Source organism: Zosterops lateralis (genome assembly GCF_965231275.1).
Source record: "Zosterops lateralis genome assembly, chromosome: 1".
NCBI classification, from domain to species: Eukaryota; Metazoa; Chordata; class Aves; order Passeriformes; family Zosteropidae; genus Zosterops; species Zosterops lateralis.
The window spans coordinates 19,707,808-19,735,432 of NC_139762.1; the positions used below are offsets into that span (position 1 = coordinate 19,707,808).

At 36.4% G+C, this 27,625-nt stretch overlaps 1 protein-coding gene across 4 annotated transcripts in view; it reads right to left on the reverse strand.

Annotated features, from left to right (window-relative positions):
- Nucleotides 1-27,625, reverse strand: part of MLLT10 (MLLT10 histone lysine methyltransferase DOT1L cofactor) — a 125,762-nt gene that overhangs the window by 77,149 nt on the left and 20,988 nt on the right. For 3 of the 4 annotated variants that reach the window (XM_083884741.1, XM_083884739.1, XM_083884740.1), the window contains exons 3-7: nucleotides 25,615-25,669; nucleotides 13,123-13,232; nucleotides 6,863-6,966; nucleotides 3,143-3,236; nucleotides 1,094-1,189 (exon numbers count right to left, since the gene is read on the reverse strand). In XM_083884741.1, the coding sequence (XP_083740867.1) occupies nucleotides 1,094-1,189; nucleotides 3,143-3,236; nucleotides 6,863-6,966; nucleotides 13,123-13,232; nucleotides 25,615-25,669 (459 nt within the window). The remainder of the gene's footprint in view (nucleotides 1-1,093; nucleotides 1,190-3,142; nucleotides 3,237-6,862; nucleotides 6,967-13,122; nucleotides 13,233-25,614; nucleotides 25,670-27,625) is intronic. The other variant, XM_083884742.1, reaches the window with a different exon arrangement.

A 27,625-nucleotide genomic window follows, 5' to 3' on the forward strand; every position in this document is an offset into this window, starting at 1 on the left:
CAGATAAAGATGGAACAATTCACCTACACCATTAAACAAGTCTAAAGATTAGACTTATTAGAAGATTATCCAAGAACTACTGGCAATCAATATCCATCCAAAATGGAAGGGATCTTAAAATACAAATCAAATATTAAGGAGACTAAGAGTCTGAAGACTGACATTTGCTATTCAATTTCCTGCTTCTATAAATATAACTCCTTTTACAATACACATTTGGTCAAAGATTCTTTGATTCTGATTTTTATGTAATGATTTTTAATAATGTAAAACTAAGCTTACCCACATGCACACAAAATCCTATTAAGCTGTTTGTACCGGATGTGTGCTAGTGAGCAGTTTTGCATGTACTCTTAGAAGCCTTAAAAAAGCGTTAAAGCATATTTGCATTATTGTGTCTGTTATCACCCTCTGTTGAATTTAGATTACAAATACCCTACAGACAACTGTTAATGCAGCTGTAATAAAAACCTAAAATTTTAATCATCATAGATGTGAAATTATTTTTTAATAATATGCAAAGTCAAATCATAAAAGAACATACCAACATTAGAAATCAGCAGTTATGTTCTTTGTACCCCCACAGCAACATTTTCCCAGGTGAGTAACAAGGTATTTTGCCAGCACAGTGGGCTTGACCACCAGTACCAGTAAAATGTGTCAAGAGATGTCAGTTCTTTGATGAGAGAAAGATGTAACAGGTTGAAACATAAGGAATTAGATGCAGGTTTTTAGCCACACAGTTGCTAAAATGCCTACTGCCGGTTTTCTTCCCAATGTAGTCACAAAGGGTATACAAGAAAAGCTCCAACAGAAAATTAAGGCAAAGGAAGTGGCATGGAACAGCCTTCCCAATGGATAGGTTTCAGTACCCCAAAACTGAATACAAACAGAAATAGAAAAGTACACATACAAATGCGCCTGAAGAGCTTTCCTCACTGGATGCCAGCACCTATGGTTTATCACATGTTATTTATTATTCAGGGCTTCAGAAAAAGATTTTCATCAGGCTTTTCAGCAAAAATCAAATTTACCAGAAAGTGCTACTTTTAAGCAGATGTGCCACATAATTAGCAACGACAAATCCACTTACTTTTTTCTCCTTCTCATGATGTTTATCCTGAGAGTGAGAGGAAGAATCACTTAAACTTTGATCATATGACCTATTAGATCCCCGTTTGCTCTTTTTCTAAAAAGAGAAAACATATTTATGGACAGAGAAAAGGAACCATTTGAATAAATAAAAAATATAAAGCATTTCCACGGACAAAATGCCTTATTGCTTGAGCAAAAAAACTTCAGTGCTTCAGTTACTGGAAAGCTGACTTATTATTGACACTAAAATTCACAAGACTATTGAATGTACACCAGGAAAAAAGCCTATCCCTTTATCAACTTTTACACCTCCCACAAATTTACAAGATATGCTTTCCACAGAGAAATTAAATATGCCACATTTTAAAGGTTAAAAGATGCTAGACACATTTTCAAGTTTCATAACGTAAAAAAGATGCTGCTCAAATGAGTATCACATAAAGCCACTGTGAAGCCCTGACACATGCTTGAAATGCATTGTAAGGTGATTTCATGACTTATTTATTATTCAAGTGATCTGTCTGGTATATTTTCATTAAAATGGATTAAAAACCAGGATACAGAATGCTACAGTCATGTCTGTGATTTTAACTGGCAGATGTAATTGCCTGCATTTCTGTAATGTCTGAGAGTCTAGTTCAGGACTGCAAATACTTTATGCTGGGCCAGTGTTCTAAAGGCTGGTTTTCTAGTAACTGAGGAAACATTTAAAGACACTTCAGGCCACTCTTTTGTCAACCAGTTTTCAGTGGAATAGTAGATATAGAACATCCACCATCTTCAGCAGAAAATATTAAGCACATGTATTTACCAGGCATTAACAGTCACAATAATCCTAAAGAAAAACTGAAACACTTAAAATAATCTTGCCAGTTTTTAGTGTTTTTACCACTATAGCTTCTTACCGGAAAGCTAACTAATTATATGTCAAATATAGAGTTATGTCTTTACCACTAAACTCGGTTTTTAAATAAACATATCTGTTCTCAACCATAGCAGCACTGCAAATTCAAATCAGAGGCATACCAGCGTAATGGTTTGCCTTCACAACTAAATAAGAGACCATTTTCACTCTTTTTGTATATACTTAGCTCAAGATAGTAAAAAAAAAAAAAAAGTCTTAGCTTAATAAGGGCGTAGAAAGCCCTGACTTATCTTCACTATGAAGCAAATTCATCAGTCTTCACAAAAGCACAAAACTAACCTCACCAAGCTTATCTTCTAGTACCTAAAATGGTTGACTGATCCTGCATTTTTACCTTGCTGCAACCTAAAGTCACACCAAGTATTCAACTTTTTAGCAGTGAAAAGAAGTAATCTGCAAGTTCAACTGTACTGAGAACAGTACCTGAACATAAGTCTGGATATTTTAGTATTAATAAATAACACTTAAACATCAGTAAGCCCCTCAAGTCCACACACTCGCACATGTACACAGAAACAGCTATCTGGAACAGTCAGACTGGTAAGAAGTGAAAGGAAGGACTCCAGAGGTCTGACTCAAAACCTACTGCATTAACTGAGAAATTTCAGTGGTTTTCATTTCTTGTTTGTTTTTAAAAAATCAAACCTGAAGTTATTTTCTTACAGTTGAGTTTTAGAGAACTTACAAGGAGGGAATACTCACTGGCTACACAGTGGGAGACAGAATAAAGAGGTTGGGCAGAAGGGTAACAGAAGCAGAAAGAAATTGAGTGCTTCTTTATTCTCTAGAAATAGTATTTTTTAGCTTATTCCAAAATGGACTGAATTCCTAGAAGGCACCTAAACAAATAGCAAAAGAAAACATTCCAGGAACTCAATGAAAAAAAAAAAAACACTAAATGTGCATGCTATTTCTGGCAGAGGGGGAAAACCCACACATCTATAAAGTAACCACTTATAAAAACATTTCCAGATAGTACTTCTGTAACTGTGATTAAAACATTGTTTTAATGAAATACAATCTATTTTTTGAACTACATGAAAATATTATTTCTAGTGCTAATGGCAATTCAGAATAAGAAAAGTTAGTAACATTTATTTATAGAATTTAATAAATACATACCAGTTTATTAAAATGATATTTACAGTAGCCACAGTATTGGACGTTATCTGCACCATTGCCTTCCTCTTCACAAAGAAGTCCTGCAAACTGTGCACTAAAAATAAACCAAACAGCATTCAAGGAAAGCCATTTTACACCAGTTTGTACCACAATATTACATCTGATAATAATATATGGATGCTTATATCTGCAATTAATAAGAGATTTCCACACAAATAACTTCCAGTGGCATGTGAGCACATAACCAACCTTTGTAGCCCAGGGAAAAACATGTATAATTCATACTTTGGCCTGTTGCCTTTTTTCAGAATCTTTAAGCCACTCACACAAGCTTACAGCTTGCAAATCTTCATTTACTGTGCAGCTATTGTACAAATAAATAAACAAAGCAATCTACAATGACTCTTAGCTCAAATTCAAGCAAAAAAAAAAAATCTAAAGAAAGAACAGCTTTTAACAAAACCATACCATAGCTCCAAAGAAGTTTTTTCAGAACTTGCATACATGCTTCTCTGTTTTGCCATGAAAACTACTGGGTTTTTTTTAATCTAACTTGAATTACATACTATATCAAACTGTATTTACTGTATCTAGTTTAAAATACTGTGGCAGGCTTATTTCTTTTAAAAAGATCAACAATTACAAGTTCCATTGACCAGACTACTTGTTACCTTATTCTACTACTACGTTTTCAAAACAATTTTGTTTTTCATAATTTGTAATGTTGCTGTATTTTCTTTATCAAAACCAACTTAGTTATTGGCAAATCAAATATTATTACATTTCCCTATAATTTTTATTCCCATATGCTGGGGTTTGGGATTCTGCCTTTTGTTTCTTTCCCTTAGGGAATTTTCTCCCATATGTTGCTAGGAGACAACAAGGACTGGGTACTTAAGAGAGACAAAAGAAGTTGCCAAACTCAGGAGAGGAGGGCACCTGTCTGCACTTCTCTCATCTGAGGGTTTCTCTGGGAGGGGCAGAGATACCCGAGAATGGGACTGGGGAAAAGGGGGCTGGGGCAGCTGCTGGCTCCCCAGAGCTCTGGGCACTGGGAGGGGAGAGAGGTTGCAGTCGCTGGGGAGATTTGGTCACCACTGCGGGGTTCTGTCTCCCATTGCCTTTCTTCTACCGTGAGTGGAGCTCCGCTCCCAAGAGCGGCTGCTGCACTGGGTCCTTATTAACACACCTGACCTCACCAAACACGGACCCTTCACTATCTGCTCAGGTGCCTCAGGGGAAACCCGGGATCCTGGAGCCCCATCCTGCCCCCAAGGGAGGTCTCTCTCTGCGCCCTGTTGGGGGGCGGGCCGCCACCACCCGTTTTCTCTGCCACCACTCCGCGGTTTTCGCTGCACTGCAGCCCCACAGCCCCTGCCTGCCCGGGACATCCCTGTGGTTCCAGCTATAGCTGCCGAGTTTCTGATATAGCTCATCTGCCACTCCGGGACTGTGCTGATCCCTGCCTTTCCAGCTTGCTGCTCCTGAGGATCCTGCTGGGGCACTAGGGGTTTGTAAAGCCAGCCTTTCTTCCATCCCTTTGTGTCTTGGCCAAGGCGCCATTACCACGTGCTCCCCAAGCTCGCGCCACAGCGCCCCCTGCAGCCGCGGGGGAGTCACTGCACCGGCCCCGCCCGGCTGGGAGCCAGCAGCGCCCCTGGCGGCTGCGCCCGGAACTGCACCGGAGGGGAAATGGCTTCAAGAGGGAGAAAAGGTTCATTGCGGTTTCCGGTTGGTTTTTTCTTTTTGTTTGTTGGTGCTGCCATTGCTGTTTGTTTGCCTTGTTATACACATACATACTAGTAAAGAACTGTTATTAATTTTCCCATATCTTTGCCTGAAAGATCCATAATTCTAAAGTTATAATAATTTGGAGGGGGAAGGGGTGTCATACTCCCCATTTTAAGGGAGGCTCCTGCCTTCCTTGGCAGACACCTGTCTTTCAAACCAAGACACCATAATAATGCAACATTACAGTCAAAATTATACACGGGAGTATTTAAATGAAAGAAGATTATATAATTATATTATATAATTATATAATCATTTTCACAGCTTTTAAAAATATATTCTTGAAAAACCCAGAAATACTAAATATATGCACATCTACAGCTGATACCAACTAGAAAAAATAATCAAGAGGATGTCTTTAAGTAAACATTTATTGTTTCTAAGCTTTTCTTTCAAAAAACATGTACTCAAGCTCAATTTTCATTAGACAATAGTTCTGATAACCCCAATCCGATACATCTTGCCCTGGATTTCTAGTAGTCTTCACTCTTTTCCATTTTTTTTAAACATTACAGAAGCCTCTAATTATCTCCAGTCATACCACTCACTCTCCAGCTAGATACCATTTTGTAGTATAGAATACGTTTTTGAACCAAAACATTCTAAAACGTGGGAAGACAGCTGTTTTAATTTTGAACTTAAGTCTCATGCCCTTCACAGCATTCACTGAAAGCAGGGTTTTGGAGTAAAGTAAAAAGATGAAAAGGACTCTTGCACATATCCAGGTGTTTGAAAGGGAAGAGACCTTTTCATACAAGCACTTGGATATATACTTTTTTCAAATCTGTAAGTAATCCCTTTACATGGTATGCACACTTTGAGGAACACAATTCATTTTCACCATAAAAAGAAACTTGACATGGATCACATCCAATGAAAAATCAGATGCTTATTAAAGAATAAAACCTGCAAAGTAGTCAAGCAATTAAAAGAAAAAAAAAATGAAGAGTTACCAAGATTATCAGCACCAAAACAATGGAATTAAACCCTTCAAGATCTCTACAAGACATACAAATCACCACTATGGTACACTGAAGAAAATACATTTAAGGGATTTAAGCTGATGTGCAAATACTATTTCCCTGACTAAACTGGTCATGAAGCAGCATACTGGGGCAGTCATAAAACAGGTAAATCCACAGACTATGTAGCTAGACAGCCTATGTAAATCTGCCCACTACTGTAAAATAACTCCCACTGAAACTGAAAAAACCTGAAAATAATGCCTACAAATTTTGGAGTGGAACTCTTTTTGCTCCCTTTTATCTGTTGACATGTGGTTTAACCTAACTATCCAGCCTCTTTTACAAGTCCATAAAGTGAATCAAGCATCTCCTGAATGCAAGGAAAACTAAATATGTTAAAGCGGAATTAATCAGATGGTGGAGGACACAGCTTTTTTCCCCCAGCAGTAACATACAAAATCTGAATATTTTAGGATGATCTGTACCATTTAGATAAAATCAGCAAAGTGTGTTACTCCCACATATTTGGAAATTCCATACTGGAATAGGTGAGTCTAGTGCGTTTTTACACACAGCTCAGTAATTTTCCCACTGATTTACCAAAAGTAAACAGCAAAATCAGTTAGTAGGCAATGCTAACAATGTCTTCACACTCCCATATCTTATTAAACATCCTCTAAGAAAAATAACCTAAAACCAAGGGAAAAACAAACCAAACTCCCCTATACTTATTCACAGGAGCACACACCATTTAATACCACCCAAGGGAGTATTATCAGACAGTTTTTGTAGATCACAGCAAAATCTATGCTGCCACTGCCATATTGTTAGTAAACATTATTATAATAACAAACCCCTTTACTGTATTTCTTTACTCAAAGATGTACTAAATAAGGAGTTTATTCATTACACTGTGTGTACTAATTCTTTCTGGAACATCAGAGATAATAAATAATAAACTTACCATGTTACGTGAAAAGCCTGTCGACATCCATGCTTATTACATGTCATACAAGCACCAGTGGCTGCTTTACTTTCTCTGCCTTGTTCATCACAAATATAGCATGTCTATCAAAGAGAAAATATTTAATTTGATAAGAAGCATAGAAATAAATTCTGTGTTACAGGAGATTCTAGGCTGAGAACTACTGCATCTTGCAGCTAAGCAAGTGTAAGAACTTCTTTAAGAAAGTCTAATCATGCTTGTTAGCAAAAGGAGATCACCTGGTAGACTCCTGGGATTTGTGTAACACTTCACCAATGTTAAGGCAGTACAAATATTAATTTCCTTCCATTTCATACCACTGTCAACCAGCCAAAGGGTTAAACACCCAAGGGTTAATAGCATTAGGCTCCCCAACTGAACTTGCTTTCAAGTTTGTGTTTATGTCCCTTTAAGTTGCAATCATTTTCGTATTTCTTTAACATAACCTGTGTTTGTGGCATTCAGAAACAACAGATTAGACAGAATGCCTAATGGTACAATATGTCATATGGTATACACATATATCTACACAATTACACACAAAAAACCTGCAAACTTAAAATTTCATTTGTACATTTGGTACAAAGAATTTTCAGAAGTGTCACAGAATGTTTCAATATTCATCTGATGCTCAGCTACTTTTAATTAAATTGGTGTTTAACAGAATCCTGCTTTGTTTGGATGACTACTTCAGTATGACTTGCAAAGTCTCATAAATATCTTGTAAATCTGTAAAAAAGCTTAAATCCATATACCAAACCCATTTCAACCTCCAAAACAAGCTAAAATGAAAATTATCTATTTAATATCTGGAAATAATTTCATAGCATTTCTGTCAAGTTATTTCTTTTACTGGGATGACAAAGCAATTTTTAATCTTTTTGAAAACATTCTCAGTAAAACAGAAGAAAGAAATTAAGACAAAAAAATCCAAATTCTTCCCCATTATTCAATACTTTTTTCTTAACACATGGCAAATAAATATGGATACATATTGCATGGATGCTTACTACTAAACTAGGTGTCACTATAATCTCTCACCAGCATTCCAGGGACAAACACCAGGTAAAACTAAATCTCTTTTCACTTTTTCCTGACCTAATTACTGAAAGAGCATTTAGAGAGATCCTAAATCATATCACATTCATGAGTAAAATTTAACAAATTATGAAGAGATTCTTAATAAAAGTATCATTCAGCATTGAGGTGGATTGTTTTTAAATGAGAGAAGCTGAGTATTAAACATTAAGGACACTCTGTAGAAACCCCATTATAAGACTCTTAATGAGAAAAGAGAAACATCCTTACGTCAAAAAATAAAATTGTCTTTATTTGAACTGACTTACAATTCACAATCTCCTTTCAGTGAGGCAGAGAATAAGTAGAATAATAAATAAAAATAACATTAACCATGTGTAGTAGGAAACAAAGTGGAAAAAAATGAACCAAGAAACGACTGAATTTTTTTTTTTTTAAATATATAATGCAAAACTAGTATTACTTAGACAGGAAAATGAGTGAAATTCTGAGATCAGAACAGCCTTTTACAGAGGTTTTTAGAACAACATTTAACAGGAGGTGTCAGCTAACTAAAGCATTTTTGTTAATATGCAAGACTTGAAGGTAGAAGAGTTATTCTTGTACAGTTTCCACACTACTTTAAAAAGCTAATATATCCTAAAATCATACCCTATAAACTAACATTTAAAGATCAGAAAGGGGATAATCCTACTTAATTCTTTGCCTTGCTTCTTTTATACATCAAGGTGGTGAACACTGATAATTCAGTTGTTTGACAGGGTCTGAGACTGGCTGCTTTTTAGCTTTCCATACCATGACCTGACACATTTAGATTTTAGGAATGAAAAAGGTCATGATCTATCAACCTCATCTGAGTCACTATATTAAGTAACTTCAAAGCAAGATACTTCTATAAAAAGAGAGTTCAACAAACCCCATAAAACTCAATCTCCAGTTACTTTCTGGTTTTTTCAGAGTTTTGTTTCAAGTTCCTTTCTTTCCTCACTGAAGCTCAGAAAGAAAAGCAATACAAACATTCCACTTAGCGATGTAGACTCCATTTTTCAGTATTTACCCTACCTGTAAGGTCTTTGTTTTGGGACCACTAAGAGCAATTTACAGTAAAATGACTGAAAAATGACTACAAACTACATTATGAACAAGTTTAAATGCAACAAGGTGGACTGACTACTAATTTTAAGAAGCTCAAAGAACTTTCCTACAATAGCCATGAGAAGCATTAAACCTGTTTCCTAGTATTCCATAAGAAACAGGGACAAAGAAGGTTCACCATCCTCCTGTTCCAACAGACATTAAGTTTTCTACAGCTGAGCTTCCCATATTTGTACCTTCTCTTGGACACACAAACAATGCCAGAAGTCTGAGAACCTTTGTCTTTCTTTCACAAAGGAAGACTTGCCTGTATTTGCAAATCTAAACAAATGTTACACCTCTGAAGTCTCTGAAACATAGAAGTTTAAAACTGCGTCCCACCACCTACAGCTGCACTCTTCTTCAAAGCTCTTAAGGGAAGAGAGTACTCTCCCAAATTCACTGGAAAAGCAAAAGCTTTTGACCCAGCAAGGAAATTTTACTCAAAACCACAACAAATATCTTACTTCCTTTAAAGGCAAAACATATATTTTGTACAGCTGTCTTTATGCTACTGTCAGTATTTTCCCTTCAAACATTCAAAGTGTAAACCTTTGCAAAAGTAAAGACATAAGGAAAGATGAGCGCAAAAAAAATTATAAGACAAAAAGTAATTTCAAAAACAGTTTACTCGTAACAGCTACTCAATGGCATTCTCTGATCACAAAATCAAACCTAGGAATTGTACAGAAATTTCTCATTGTTGCAGCAAGTACTGAAAGAGAAGTTTGCCAGCTGCATTTGCTACTAGGTAAATCAAGAAACTCCAAATGCACTTATCATTTAATCACTTCTTAAAAGAGATTCCTAAAAGCAGTAATTATATACAATTATCACATAGTTTCAAATGAACCTGAAAGAGACAAAGCTGACATAAAATAGAAAGATATTATCCATGCATAACCATCCAAGGAATAAGAAACATCTATTTCTGAAAAGAAGAGCAACTAATAGTCCACTTCTTTTTTGGAAGCAACTGTGTAAGAAGCGCTTTCCTGATAGCTAACTCATTAATAAAATCATTCAGTGGATTCATTCTGTAATATGATGGTTTTTATCCCTGAAACAGGCAAACTTCAGGGGAACAGCAGCCAAATGTCTCTATATGGACAAGCTGCATGCTTTGGTATCTACAGCATTTCTTCTTGCATTTAAGATTACTGTACTGGGTAATTCTGCATATTTTGCAGTGTTGAGTAAAGAAACAAGCGCATAGAGAAAAAACCCCAAACATTAAATTAAGTACTATGTCCTGGCAAAACTTCAACAATATTTATTTTAAAGACTACAGTATAATTTCTCTCTCTTGATAATTTTCTTGACCTCTGTTTTCCCTCAATTCCATATGCTACTGTTCTATACGTATCCAGCCATGCATAGAGAATTATTTAAAACTTCACAGAAAATAGTATCTTACTTAAAAATCAAAATTCTTCTATTTCCAACCTGAGCTGACAAACAGAATGAAATTATCACTAAGAAACAACTCCAGTCATTTTTTCTCAGTTACATTTACATTTGTTCCCAAGTGCAACAAATGTTTCAAGAACTCTTTGTCATATCTACTTCTCAAAAAAATAGCTTTTCTTTCCCATTTTTATGCAAATTAATAAAGTCAGTGAAATGCTTTACAAAATTTCTGATCTAAAAAACCATAATTTAAATAAACACAATTTATCTTGAACAGCAATAGGCGTAGAAGGTGAAATTATTGCAGGCTACATGCAATAGGGAACTAAAAGGGAACCAATAGTTTGATTGGTTTTGGAGGGTATTGCTCAAGAATAGGCTACTTGGGAACCCATGGCAGTTTAACCACAGCAGTACCAAACCCAGCACCTGCTACACAGACTTAGCCGGAGTTGAGAGTTCCCTGTCAGCCAATACTTCTTAAATTTAGTACAGTTCAACTGGACTGCTGTTGGCACTGCAGTTAGATTGCTTTCAGAAGGTTTGCTGCAGCAACTGCAAAACAGCCATTTCTTGGATTCCCCTGAAACCTACAGCCACTATCTCCCTGACCCAAAGAGACCAAATAATGACAGTGAAATTTGAGTTCTGTACAAAGAGAGAACAAAAATAATAATAATTTTGCAGGCTAGGAATGTAACCCCAAACTTTGACATTTCTGACACCAGTCTCTTTGTACTTCAAAATCAACTGTAGTGGCCTGATGAAAGTAGTTTTAGGCTGACTGCTAACATGGAAAATAAGCCTCAATCAGAACACCTGCCCAGAGAACACAGCACTAAGAGCTGGACAACATCAGAACCTCTCTCTACATTAACTGTATGGTGCTAGTAACTATCTATTGAGAAAAAAACACCACAGTAACTACAGACCAACAAAAATGGAAACTGGAATTTTAGCAGCAAACCACAACTGCATTGTCATATATTTAGAACAAAAACTGTTTGAGAAAGAAGCAACTTTAGATATGATGAAAAGTAATTAAAAACTAAGAGACAAACAATGGATTTTGTCAACGAGCAATAATAAAAGACGCAGAGTACCTTTTTTGAAGTTGCAAGGATTTACTCATCCAATATCCAATTACCATCAATGGAAATGGTCCAAGATAAAACAAAATCTAAAATGTTCCATGAAATTTTTGAAGTACATTAAGGGAGAACTAGTACCAATTTAAAAAAAAAATATGACTGACTACAACTCAAGGAAAAAGAAAACAGATGTTCTGTTTCCTCAGAGTTAAGGGGAGAGAGGAAATAAACTCATCTGTTACATCAGAGGAAATAAACTCATCTGTTACATCAAATCTTAACTGCTTCATGTCCAAGCAGAAACATTTTATTAGTTCTGTACTGAATCTCACTGTTGCATCATGTTTGTGCCAATGCAGAGGGAAGTAAATAGTGAGATGCCAACAGAGATGTTCAGGTAGTAATGAGAAAGCTTGAGAAAAACCTAGACTTCGATTCCTGGTTTTTCAGCTACACTGCTAAGATGGACAAAACATATTGACAGCAACTGGAGAAAGTGAAACAGAAAAGGAAAAGCCAAAGAAAGAAAAAAGGGAAAAGGCTAGAAAAATGATGGGGCAGCCCATAAATCAAAGATAGAAACTTGGAAAGGGGCTGTGAGGGGTGTGAGAAGTCACAGAGGGCAACATGAACAGGGACTGGTATCCCTGTAGGAAGAACACGAGGTGATGTATGCCCTTTTTCTTGTTTCTCTTTTTTATAACACAGTCTACTCCTACTTTACTCCAGTCTCCACAAACTACCACAAAATAAAGTTAAAAAAAAAGAAACTAGAGGTTAAAAGAACAACATGAGAAAAATATGTAACACAACTAATCAGAAATTCAGACAGTTTGCATCTGCGAAAGGGAATACACAAATCCCAATACAGTTAAGTGAAGAGAGAGTAACACAAGTGAAATAAGAAAAATATAACTATCAATAAAGAACACTAACAAGCTACTGGTTTGTTGCTCTGCCTTTTGTTTGGTTGGTTTTTTTAATTTAAAGTCTCACAACACTTTATAAAACATTCCACCTCACTGACAATTATTTAGGAGCAGTTCTCCTATGAGCAAATAATCCCACTAAAGTGAATATTATTTATGAAAGCAAAAGTCTAGAAGCATTTGCCTTAATACATTAGCATATGTTTTTGTCCTAAAAGAACATGTTTACAAACATGTTTATGTTAATATCAACACTTAAAATACTAAGACTTTGTGGTAATTAATAATAACATCTCATATAAGCTGCAACAGTATTTTAACCTATGGAAAGTATTTCAGATTCCTTTCAAAATAAACTGTTATACAAAGTGCATGATATTTTTAATTAACCACACAGTCCCTAATCTGTAAAAGACTATTAAGACACAGCAGATAACCTTACAGCTTAATTTAATAACACAGCTTTCTTCAATTTACCACAAAGACATTGCAGAAAACTTACAGCATTGCTACACTACACTACTACTACATTTAGGCATTTTATATAAAGTGTGTTCTAAGAAGTGTAGTTTTATATTATTGAAGTTCACAAGTTTTAAAAAAAATACATTAGATATAAAAAGACATATAGTTATACCTTATTGTAACGATCGTGAGGAACAGACTGCAACACGATAGGCTCCATTGTAGAAACATTTGCAAACTGCACCTCGGGAATGTAGAGAGCACAAACCACATGAGCCCAACCTACAAAAAGTTATAATTGTATTTAATATTTTCTAGAAGCTTAAAGGACATTGCCATGTAGTACAATTATAGAACACAAAACCTTTTACAACATTTTTTTTCCCCACGGACTATTTTAACTGTTTAGAATATTAAGGACAAAAATTACACTTAAGTCATGTTTACATTTTGGTTTTGTTATCCAAATTTTAGATGATCAGTAACACATTTTTTAATGTAGTCAAGGAGAACTTATATGAATGGTACTCCATGAAATTCAAATAGTAATGATTTACACAAACAGTGACACACAAACAGAAAAACAAATATTTTTTTAATTTCTTGGATTAACATAGTCATTGCATAAAAGCAAAAAGGAAGCAGCATTTGGCCAAACTGGTATTCTTACAAGCATAGCATCATAGAAGACTTCTGCGTATATTTGTCTTTTAAAAATGGCATTCTGATTTGAATAGACTCCTGGTTTCTTTCTACAGAAAGAAACTGCAACACAAACGCACACCTTCACATCCCCTCTATGGAATTTCTTGCTTTTCCATTTACAAAGTTGGGGTCAACTCATTTCTTCATAGGAAAACAAATATCTATATCCAGTCCTATTCTAATTCATTAACTTGGTGTCATCAATAACTGGTTAGTTACTTACCATACTGTGCTTCAACAACATTTTGAAAAAGCCAACCTTCTTAATTGTCTGACATTTGGTTGGATGGAGGTGGGGGGAACACCAAGTCAGAAACAAACCTACTAATCTGAAGCCTTTTTTCAACACAAGAGATCCTCAGAGCTCTTGTTTTGTTTCAGTGGAGGACCATATGCCATAACTATAGATTTAGCAGAAGCTGCTACATAGCTAATCCAACATATTGCTATGCTGACATTAATAACAGAACTATTAAAAGTATTATTGCCTCATCTAAAAATGAATTTAGTTCCGCTAATCACTTGGTGCAAATTCTGTTCTTCCCCATGAGGAAAACTAAAGTCTATTGTCACAAGATCCTCAGTACACTTTAAAAATAATTCTGCTTTCCTCCTACCCAGGCTTACTTGTATATAAACATTAAGGACATAAAATGACAGACTTACATAATTAGATAATTTAGAAGATTATTAGCTAAGACAAGCAAAGTATATTATCATTGTGCAAATGCATGCTATAATAAAACAACAACAACAAGAATAATAATAAAAATAAACAACAACAAGGAAAAAAAAAAAAAAACAGAAAAAAAAAATAAATACAAAACCCATTATATACTGTCTCACTGCAGGCCTTTCTGAGTTTTAATCTTGGATTTTCTCTTCTCAACTGCTCTACAGCATCTAAAAGTTCCTAATTTCTTTAACAAACTGTACTCTGACTATTAGACTGAGCAAAACACAAAGCTGTGCTTGCTCACAGTAGTATTGTTGAGACTCTGGAATGGTATTTAGAATAAAAAGCACATATGCAATTCCAGATACTTCTCTTAAAGCACAAATCTCCACCTTCTGCTAACAGATCTGGCGTCCCCCGTCTCTATTTACTAAATTGGTAGTTACAATTTCTATGGAAAACAGAAAGTGCACACACACACAACAGTTATAGTCAATATTCACAGTCAACACCACACATATCATTCTAGTATTTCAACTACAACTAAATACACTATCTGTGCTGCTCCGTTATTTTATTCACAAATAGTCTTTAGAATTATTCTGTACAGAAAAGGCATGAGACTAATAAAAGTGTAGGGTAAAAAAAAGTATAAACTGCCAACTTGAGCTGCTTTTAAAACCTGTTCCAACAGACCATTTTAAAATTATCATTAACAGACAGACAGAGGGGAAAAAATATAAAAACCACAACATTTTTTGTTCACTTGTCTACTTGAAATATCTTCAGGGAAAGAGTGTTTATAAGGGCTTTTCTAAGAATGGCAAACTGCCTTAAGCCAGAATCATCTTACTAAAGACAAATAAATGTTAACATGGTGTTAACGGTGAATATTTATCTTTAAATCTTCTCTCAAAAAATTAACTCAAATAGAAACACCATTCATCTAAAAAAGCCATTAAACAAATTAAAAAAAGTGACACTGAAATTTTGAAAAAAATAAACCTTCAGTTGGCTACACATAATCAGATGGCAAAAGCCTTCACTTCAGATGTAACTAAGCCTGTACATCAATTACTAAGTGAACTGAAATTTAGGTAGGTAAAGAATTTTTACTATAAGGAAACAGTTTCAGGAGTAACTTTAACTGAATAGTGCTCCACCACCATTTCCCTCACCCCCCCAAAAAAACCAAAACCAAAAACCAAACAAAAAAACCCATTAACACTCTACAATATATTCCTACTTAAAAATAGAAAGTACACATCCAAGACAGCTGTGCCAGTAGCAGGCTTTTAACTCTCACAAGACCAAAACCAGTACTTATATAATGAAACAAATGAAACACCACAGCACTAAACACTATTTGAACATGGGTTAATAAGCGCCCATGGAACTGAGGGCAAGGGACATTTTCCACTGTCCCATCTCCACCTTCAGATCTCAGATAATCTGGCCTTGTTGGAAAATCACAGTAATATAACACATCACAATAATATAAAGTCACAATAATGTCCAACAATAATTTAACCAGAGGTGTGGTTGCAGCATCCTTATGTTACCAGCCTCAAATGTCTACACCAAAAAAGAAGCCTAACTCCAGCACCAGCTTCCACTTGGTTTCAAGACACTCTGTACATAAGTTCTTAAATATTATTTTGTCCAAAGTTTAACTGGTGAAGACATACAGAATTGTCAGACAGCAACACCCAGCTGACCTGGAAGTGTCAAGGAGAGTTCCCTTTAGGAAGAGTAAGGAAAATACTTTGCCATAACAAATGTGGTTAAGAACCATTTTTTAAAGGTGCTGTGCAACCTGCACCTTCTGAGAACTCAAAGTCTGTAGACTCCTCCACAAAACTTTATAGCTAAGAGAGGTCAAGAAGATTCCATTTTGCTACGTAAGAACCAGACAGAAGGAGGAAAACAGAAAAAAAAGCAACCAGGAACCATTTCCCAAAGTATCAAGAGACCAGCCACTATTGCTACAAAGCCTAAGCATGGAAGTAAGGGCACCTATAGCCAAAGTGTGAGAGATCTCCTCAGTCTCACTGCTGGGTGCTACTAACCTATAAACTGTTTTACTTGTCATGTTTTGTGCAACTGAGACTGTTCCTGACTATATAAAAAACACAGTGCAAAAACACCTTCCTGATCCTTTGATGACATTTCCTTCTCTTTTACACAACTACTTGGGCTGAGCACAGAGCTCAGAGTCCCAGCAGAATAAAGGACCTATTGCCACGATCAAAGCTTAATGTTTTTGTCTACTGTTTCCTATTGGATGCTAACTGCCTTCTTTGTCTGCAGGGACAATCAAATCTGAAGATACCCATCCAAAGTGTACATAGAAGCCCATATGAGAAGCAAGCATTTAAAAGGATGTATGGTGTTTAAGACTTCCTTAAAATACGTATTTTTCCATTTACTCTATCAAAGCCATAAAGTTTCCACTATAAACTTCCTATTCAAATCACCTACTACATTATCCAAGGGCAAGTAAAATTTTATCAGCATCGGTGAACCTTTTCCCTCCTTCTCACCCAAGAATAAAGAACCATCACTATATCCAGTCCTTTTAAGCTTTACCAAGGTTCAGGTGTGATCAATACTGTTGTACACCCATGCTTTGGGTTATAAAATAAAAATCCCCAACAGCACTGTTCTACATGTTCAAAAACATTTAAAACATTCTCCCTAGTTTCTGTTGCAACTGAAATTATTTTATCAGCTCTCCTCTTCACCCAAACACCACACACAAATAACAGCAAGATATTGCTATCTTTTCTTAATTGTTCTCCAAATTTAGCCAGGAACTCATGCCATTTTTGAGATCACTTTTGTTATAAATGAGTTCATTAAACCCATCTCTAGAAACCCTATCATTTACTCTTTAAATTACTTATAAGCTTCCATTCACTTTCGTTGTGTATGTTTTGAATCCAAACAGGCAGCCAGAGATGTATTAATTGCTTTTTAAATTTTACTTATGAAACTTGCAATAACTGCTAGCAAACTCTTACTATTCCCACTGAATTCCTTATATCCAATTTACTTTTGGTTTCATCTCACTTTCAGAGAGAAACTGGCAGAGAGGGCAGGACACATTTTAGCGAACAGAGAGATTGACAGCTTGCAAAACATTCTTAAAATTTTCCCTCATACTCAAATTTTATTTTATTTATTTTTCAATCTTTTAAATGGTGGCCTTTTGCCATACATGCCTTCTCAATAATATTTTTACCAGATGATATTGCTTGACTAATTTTAAAATCCACCTAATTTCTTGGTTTTAAACTAGAAAGCCTCAGAAACATACCATAAGGATTCAAATTAGCCATCAAGTTTGCTTGTTTCTGTGCACTCTTACTAGAATTATTTTCTATGAAACTGCTGAAGAAAACCCCTCAGACTACAATGAGCTCACAGATTCACTGTCTCCATCCAGAAATTGTAGAACATAATTTTTAGTTTTTGCTTATTGGTGATAAATAAAGTTAAAAATATTTATTTCAACTGCACTTTCAAGTTCAGTAACTTCATGAAATGCTGCTAGCCTTAAAAAAAATCCTGCGTGCTTTCTAAGAAAACATCACACAAATATAACTAAGACCTTTTCCTTTGGAAAGACCTTCGAAAACAAATTCTACCAACTTTAAAACAACATGAAAAACCACATATAAAGCAACTCTGAGATCTGCTTTGATAACAATAATGAAAAACCAATCTTTTTTCCAATATCGAAAATCAGAAATTCATGCTGAAAATTCTTCGAAGCTTAAATACACCACATGAGACTTGTAGAATTTCACTTAAATGAATTTTTATTTTGATTTATCTCTTAGAAAGACACACTATTGAGTTCTGCCGATTTTTACATTTCATTCTAGTTCACAAACTGTTTAATTATCACGACAGAATCTATCCAAATGTTACCAGCCTTTCACTGAGATTTTTATTTCTGGTGCCTTACTGATTTTTAACTCAGTGCAAACCTAGCAGTACATACAGAGCAGGTATAATTTTAATGTACATTGTTCCCGAATGTTCAGAGCAACAAAGTCCAGACTTTAGACCCCTGGCTGAAAATAAACAGTTGATCTGGTATCCCAATGTGACAGAGAAAAGTAATTCCTAGCAATTCCACCATCAGCAAACACAAGACTGTTGTTAACAAAGAGTTCTATAATTAGAAGCAAACTCTACCGAAGTAAATGAATGAAGAAAACCCAGGAATATAAATAATACACAGTACGTTACCCATCAAACTAAATTTTTGCCTTTACAACTACTGCTTAATTGTCCAAAATCTGATTCACAAGTGCCTTCCCCATAAATAAACTCACAGTACTTTTAAACTGCCTTCCAGTGCAAATTTTCAAGCCTTGCTTTTATACTCTTTGACTTCATAATAAAATACCAGCAACAAACATATAACCCATGCTACCATCCACAACAAGGATTCAACCATGTAGCAAGCCCATGTCTTGCTTATGAACTCAGAGGCAAGAGTATGGACTCCACTATGACCCACGGTCAGTGCTGAAGCTGTGCAGCCGAGCACTAACGCACTGGAGAGACCAGAACCATGAAGCCACGCTCAACTCCAGCCACAGGACCAGCCTGGTAGCACAGGAGTTCTGGGTTATTATCACCATCCCCTAACCATGCATCAATGCCAGAACAAAATTTGCTTATGAATTCTAATTTCCTAAAGAGTCCATTATATTTCATTGAAGAAGTCTTACTTTATTTCTAACTACAGCTCGCTCCCAAACCAGGAGAATCTATTTATTATTCTAGCATGGAAAAATCTTCCTTTATTGAAATGTTAAGTTTCTTATGGGTTTGCTTCAATTTGTCAATTAAGGATACATATCAATCCATTTCAGCTGTAGACTGTCACTGAAAAGCAGGATCTCACCTTACAACTGTGCATTCAACTGTACATTCTTGCCCTCTCCTTGCAATATGAGTTGGCTATGCAGCAGGACAAATAATTTTTTTTTTTTCATCTCATTACTAAGTTTGTGGAAAACTCAGTAAGTTTACCTTTGAGCAAGATCAGGCAATGGTTTGAATGCAATCCACACTGAGGTCACATGATTAGCATACACAAAACCATCAGTGCAGAAATACCCAGTCAGGGGAAAACCACAGTCCTCTCCTTTCAGCAGAGGTCAACAGCTGTCCTAGATTACATGAAATTGCACCCTCCGTTTCCACAACTATCAGATCTGCTGACTGACCCGAAGGCTGAGCTCTATCCAACTCTGCTGGATTCACCTTTCAAACATGTACTTAAGACCATTACTGTTACTCTTTGCCAAAGGGAAAGATTAAGTACTATTTTAAACCCTTAGCTAAGTGTCTCTTCATTAAGACATTCCATATACTTTTAACCCTGATCTTCCTTTCCTGTAAAAACAAGAAAACTTGCAGATAAGAAATGTGTCATTTGAAGTTACTGTTTTTCCCTTTCTCTATTAAATAAAGATTTAGAGTTTGCTATAGTTAATACAGCATTATTTATGTTCTTTTGTTTGATCCACTCTTTGAAGAGGGGTATAAAGAAGGTGCCACACTAACCACTAGAGCTCTCACTCTTATGACTGGTAGTCAATCTTGTCATTGGTACAGAACAGACGATTTGTTAAAAAGGTAAAATAAATACTATTTGTCCATGGAGAAAAAGGCTTCATCCTACAAAGTCCTACTACTGAATTTCGCAATATACTCCATTTAGAAAAATCTGGTTCTCAAATATTGATTTATTTTAAATCATCACTCTGCAGCACAACAGTTTGTTTTTGAAACAGCTACAGATGAAATTCCACTGGTCAAGCTAATAGCTTTAACAATTTTATCTATGCTATGGAATTACTGAGTTTCTTCCACCTCTCTCAAGAAATCCTTTCATACAACAAAAGGAAGAAATTTATAAATAGGCACCTAAAACTCTAAAAAAAATTTCTACATATACACTGTGATTATCAGTAATGTAAATCATAAATATACAGTACTTTATATGGTAACACAGGCATTTATATTACTGAAGTACTTAAAATTTATTATCTTTTTTCCTTTTTCCCAGTAAAAAAAAAATACACACATTGCTGTAGATCTGCTCAGAAAGGCCAGAACATCTGCAGGTAAACACTTGCAAAATGCATACGCCTCAGTGTCTACATATAACATTATATCATCTACATTCTTAGACATTAACACCAAGAAAACTCATCAGAACAGTAAAGCAGACAGTGAGGCTCTAATAATAACAACAGCAAATGGAAAGCCTAGCATATAATGTTTTTATAGACTTGGGAGATCCTGCCACTAACCCAGGGGGTGGGAAGAGAGTCTGGACCATGACATAAAACCAGCACATTGTTTGCTGGCCTTTCCCCAAGCAGCTGCATGAAAGAAGTCTTGGTGAAAAGTCACACAAAGAATGCTGTTACACAGCATTCCTGATCATCATCCACTGGAATCAGATTTCAAAGTAACAACTTCTATAGCAAAATCAAACCTTTTAAGCTTACAGAAAATTGTGGAAAAAGATTACTTCAAGAAAACTATTTAAATGTGAGATGCATTATATTACATGCAAGTGAACAATTTGCTTAAAAAATAGAATGCATACTCAGTATTATGAGAAGATAAAAGAACTGGGATTCAAAAAGCTATAATCAGTCCAAATAGTCATGATTTTATTTCCTCCTCACTGAGTGTCAAAAATCCAAAGGAAATTACTACAACACTTAAGGAAATATTACTGAACTGAAAGGCCCAAAACTGCCAAATGCTAACAGTTCTTAAGTATCTCCAAACAAATGCTCACTTGTTACTTCTGTTTTTAAAAAAATATGTTTATATTTTATCCAACTATTAATCCACTTACCAATCCATCAAGCTTAAGGAAAATTAATCTTTCAATAGCCTTCTTGCACTTAAAATAGCAAATCAATAAGCAACACGTATGCATATCAGGTTTTCTCATTCTTAAAAACTTTTATATTTTTAAATGTTTAAAACCGCAGCAGTTCCCCTAAATGAACATGAATACCAGATTTATCATGGAATTCTCTCAACAAATATATACAGAGAAAAAAGTTCCTTTTTCAATTCAATCTTACTTTTCTATTTTTAGTATCAATAAGAAAAGAATAAATAATTTAAAAAAAAATCACAGGTAAAAGCCTAACAGAATTCATATAATTCCAGTCTCTGAACACTGAAAAAGTGCTAATGTTTATGTAAAAATGAAGTTCACCTGCAGAAAAGATTATTTTTTGCTCACAAAATTTAACCATAGCCCTAAGACAGTCATAGATATTAGGCATACAAAATAGTAAAACTTATTCAAAGCTAATTCCTAAAATTTCTTACAAATACTCTGCTCATAACTGTGCAATACCCTATTACTCTTAAAAATTAACCAAATCAAATGTGTAGCTAAATACAGTCAACTCTTACCGTTCCTCTAGGACAGATAAACCCACTGACAGGGAAGCCACACCACAGACACTAGTCCAGACTCCACTTGGCTAAATCCAAGAGTATTGTTTCCAAGATCTGTGCAAGTGCAGGAGCAGAACAGCCATTTTCACACAGTGCAGAGACTGAACAAGCACGTGCGAACGGACCTTAGCTGCTCCTGGCTCAAGTTCAGGTCTCCGACAATGGAAAGCACAAGAGGGACACTGAAGGAGACTCAGATGTATTCCACACAAACCCAGACAGAATTCTCTCTTTGGGTTCCCTTCAGGTTCTGATTACAGGACCAGCAGCCACCATCACCAAGCCAAGAACAGGCAACCATCTTTGTACTCTCTAGTGCACCCAAAAAGGTTACGGGAAAAGGTACTGGAAAGGTGAGCACACAATAACTGACCTTCGCCACCCCAGTTTGCAAATACCAAGCGCCATCAAATAAAACCATGAGGTAACAGGTTCAAAAGAAACCCATGGAACTGATAAGCTGCAAAATGCCTTGCCATGCAACATTATGGACACTAAACTTTTTACAGAAGGGAACACTTCAATAGTGTGATGGACTCGTCTTCAATTAAACACAAAAATACCATGTCTGGAGCAAGAAGCCCCAAAGCACAAATGTTTGTAGGCTGGGAAGCTATTCTGAGAAGGCACACAAAACTCTTCTCAAGTATCTAGTTCATAATGACAAAGAGAGCAGGACAAATGTTGTTTGGCCCCCACGATATGCTCCCCTCCCTTTACTATATCAGTCTGTCACTTAAGTTCTCTGTAAAACCCATGACAGTACTGCTCCAATAATGCTGTATTTAAGGAATTACTGAAAATTGTAATTCTATATTTGCCATAGATGACACTAGAGGACCCACATTAACTTGATAAGCACAACTAAAGCAGAGTCAAACAGACTCCAAACAGAAATATAAAACCTAAAAGGCAAATCTAAAAAAATGGAGATCTCCAGAAGGTCAGATAAGCAGCAACAGGCCAGTAAAAGGAGGGGGAGCAGGAGGAAGAATGCACACAAAGGAACCTCACACTATGGGAGGGGGTGGGAGGGAGGGACAAAAAACTCACAAAATATCAAAACAACCACACCATATGCTACCATAATATATAGTCAATTAATTATATTTATAGTCAGTTAATAATACTTATAAACAACACAAGTTTGATTCCCAGACTACTGTCATACATGTAGTGCTCCAGAGTTTGTAAAGGCAAGATAACACCATTAGGGAAGAGGTCTAAGATTAGGCTGCCTTAAGTCACAGTTGTACAACTGACTTAAGACAGCTAATGTACAGGCTGCTGCTAAAAGAACACTCCTGGCCATTCCTTCTATCAGCATTAGCATGGGCAGCTAGGTCAGGGAAGCCTTGATGTAGCTGAAAAGGAATGCAGCAACAGGAAAAAAAAGAACAGTTTTGAAAACTAGTACCATCACAAAGGAGGAGGAAACAATGTATAGCAACGACATTCACTGCAGTAACAGCATCTTACTGCAGGTTAAGAAAATCATGGAATGCTGTAGTAAAAGCTCAGTGGCCCATTAATCTTCTGAACATGAAAGAAAATATGGTGCCTTCAATGCCCAAACCACAATCCTTCACCTTATTGTAAAGCAAATATCCAGAAGACTGTTTAAAAAAACCCAAAAGGAGCAGCAGGCCATGTACAGGCTAAGCTATTGGAATATTCAAAACAAAAAGCATACTGTTTATTTCTGGCTCCAAAATGAAGTTATTTGTTGCCAGAAGGCAGAAAGAAGAAAAACCATGTATCACTGACTTAAAATCAGCAATTTCTTCTCTTGTTCTGAAAAGCTAAGACCATTTAATTATTTCTATACTTCGAGAAAGACTGCACAATTACAAGTTTATAAAGCTAGATCCTTACAAGGTTTTACCAGAAATGTTTGTTTTCAAGCTTCTTCTCAAATACCTGCATCTTTTTATGATTCGCTTGGCCACAAGAGGCGTAACAGCATTTAAAAAACCTGAGCATTAACCTCCTGAAAATGGCATTTTCAACTGGCAAGCCCATTATCTGATCTTCAACTGTATTTCTGTAAGTCTAAAAATCTTCTGGCACAACCTCTTGTTAGGCAACTCTCTGAAAGGAAAGCTTCAGGTAAGATTGCAGATTTCTGAAATGCAGCACCAGTCAAAGTATTTTCCAAGGCGCACATCCTTCTGTAAAGCTATTATTTAAAGGACATTTGGTCCACAAAGTAGAATTTGCTGTTTCCAACACCATGGACAAGATCTGTTACAGAGGCTGGGTGTTTTCAGAAGAAACCAGAAATTTTTAAGCCTCTCAGCTATGAAATTTTCAGTATGAAGCTTTCACTGATGAAAACACTTGGGTATTAAAATTATAATACAGTGTTTTATCTTTGCTATTTAAACATAAAGGATTTGAATCTTATAGAGTAATTCACTTTCAGACAAGAATTTATAATTTCAATTAAAAGAACCATAAGAGAAACTAACAGGATGCTCACATCTTTGATGCACATTATAAAAGTTAGTTCTCAAGACTTCATGCAAAGAAAAAGTTTCAAGACCACCACAGACAAAGCATTCCCAAATACTACTTTAGTATAAAACCAGAAAACGCTTCAGCTACTTCATACTTCACAAATTTTACTGCATATTTCAAGACGTATGAGGCTTTCTTATTACTATTTCCTAAAAAGAAAGTGTCCAGCTGCCATTTCTGAAAAAATTAATTCAACATTGCATGTATCAACATGAGAGGAATAATAAAGAATAGTAAGACGTAAGTACTGGGCACTACGTTCAGTGACGTTTGAGTCAGTTGACACTAAAATGGTAAACCTAGAACATAGATATAGCTACAGATACATGAACAGAGCAGTCAAAGGTACACAAGGGAAAGGGTCGATCAGCACAAACATGATCTCAACTCAACTGCAACTCAACTGCAACAGAAATGGCAAAGCTGCATCAACACTAAGCTAAGAGAAATTAGCTAGAATATTATGTACACAGCATAGAATCTGTGGAATACAATTTCCATAGACTGTCCAAGTGAATTCCAGAATACAGATCATACTGTGACCAGGCTATTTACAGACAGATGATGGATGGGAATTTAGAAGTATGTACTAGAGAGAGAAGGTGGCATTCCAAAAGTGGTTGAAAAGTTAATTGAAATTTTTCACTCATATCACCCAGCTAATAGTATAATCAAGACAGGATATTCAATGGAACTTTCTCTAGCAGTTCAACTCAGCAGCAGCAGAACTGATGATAACCTGAACAGTGAAATTAAAAAGATGCAAGGGAGAGGTGATCACTACTGCAACTTTCCAGCTCTAACTCCTTTGTTACAGAACCTATTAGTAAATCAGGCATGAAAGAGTCAACCTTTGAAAATGCACTGGTGCATTCAGTCTGGGCTATAGACATGAAAATTCCACCTTCCTCTATGAATGGTGCACTTTCAACAGCTTTCTATAAATGCTCAGGCTCCAACTAAATACACCTAAAATTCATCCATTTTACCCATTAAATCTTATGTTAAAATGCAGTTTTTCTATTGTAACTTTTTTCCTAAAAATGTAACTAAGAATAATGATAGATGTCCTCAAAGTAAACTGAACTTGAAGTGGACAAATAAGGGTTACTGTAAAATAGTTATCTCTTTCCAAAGCAGTCAGTGTTTTCTTTTATGTTTAGTATCCCTAATTTTTTTTCCACAGTATTATTTCCCTCATACAAAATAAGAGAGTTCACAAAAAGCAAGAATAAAACTTACCCCCATTATCTGTTCTCTTTAAAGCACCATCCTTATGAGGGCATAATTCACATCTCTAGGAAAAAAAGCAAAAATAAAATAAAAAAATGGAATGATCATAGAAGCATTGAAAAAGAAACCACACACATTAAAACTGTTACCTGATATTAAGGAAGCAATCATTCTTTAGAAGTGAATGGGTGTGCTTCCCCTTAACCTTTACTTGATTATTAATGTTAGTTTGTGAAAAATAAAGTTTTGTCCTCCAGATCCTGAAACCTTGACACACATTAAAGCTATTCGAAGTTCTACCTCCAAGATTTTCTTCCTGGATTCCACACCCTGGAATTCTGGAGACAAACCTCCAAAAACCATAGCATAGAATAGACTTAAATGCCAAGAAGCCTGGACACAGTCCAAAAACTCCCTTCTCCCAGCCTCCCTGTATTGACCAAGAAGATCAGCACAGGTGCACAGAACTACGGCCACACAGTCTCTGCTGACTCCCACTTATCCTGAGAAATGGAAAACCAACCTCACTTTCTGTCCCAGAAAAAGGAAGTTGACAACTGTAGCAAAACTACAGGTCTGGAAATAAGCAGTTTGATCAAACAATAACAGAATAAGCTGAGTTGCAAGGGATCCACGAGGTTCATCAAAGCCCAACTCTTAACCCTGCACAGCACCATCCCAAGAGGCATTCCAATGTGCCCAAGAGTATTGTCCAAATGCTTCTGGAACTCTGTCAGCACTCAGTGCTGTGACCACTTCCCTGGGGAGCCTGTTAAGTGTGCAACTACCCTCTGGGTGAAGAACATTTATCTAATATCCAACCTAAACCTCCCCTGAGAGACCTCCCCCTCAGACCACTGCCTTGGGCCCTGTCACTATCACCACAGAGAAACAATCAGCGCCTGACCCTCCTCTTCCCCTCACGAGGAAGTTATAGACTCCAATGATGTCTTCCCTTAGTCTCCTCCAAGGTGAACAACACAAGCAAGAGACCTCAGCTGCTCCTCACAAGGCTTCCCCTCAATGCCTTTCACCATCCTCATGGCCCTCCTTTGGACACTCCAACAGTTTAATGTCTTTTTATACTGTAGCACCTAGAACTGCCCCCAGCACTGGAGGTGAGGCTGCCCCAGAGCAGAGCAGAGCAGGACAATCCCCTCCCTTGCCCAGCTGTGCCTGATGTCCCACAGAACAGGGCTGGCCCTCCTGGCTGCCAGGGCACTGCTGGCTCATGTTCAACTTGCCATGGACCAGGACTCTCAGGACGCTTTCCACAGCACTGCCTTCCAGCATCTCATTCCCCAGCCTGTCTGTACATCCAGGGTTGCCCCATCCCAGGTGCAGAGTCTGGCATTTGATGTTCTTAAACGTCATATTGTTGGTGATTACCCAGCCCTCTAATTTATGAAGGTCTCTCTACAGGGCCTCCCTGCCTTCAAGAGATTCAACAGCTCCTGCCAGTTTTGCATCATCTGCAAACTTGCTTAGTGTCCCATCCAGTCCTGGGTCAAAGTCATCTGTGATGTAATACTCTTCCAACATACATCAGGATCACAACAGAACCGTTTTTCTGCTATCACTGCCTCCTATCAAGTTCCTAATATCATGTTTTTCTCTCTAAGTGTCCTAGAGCATGTGAGCTAATTCTAAACCAGAGATGACAGAAATTACCAGATTTGACACATATTCCACTTCAAGTGCTCCCAACTACAAGCACAGGAATACCACTATATGGGATCCTACACCTAGGAAACACCATATTACAACCTTTATATATTTCCAGATTAGGGACAACTCAAAGCATGCAAACCTAATAATCTTCTTAAGCAAATCATGATCATCAGATGCAAACTGAACACCATACCCTTCAAACAGAGTGGGACATCTGCTCCCTGAACAGTGCTATTCTCCATTACCAGCTAACTGACAAGACAGCAGATAAAGAAGCCTATGATGCTCCAAGTGCCTCAGAAACAGATTGTGCAAACTTATTTGAGGAACTAGAAATTCCATTCCTGAA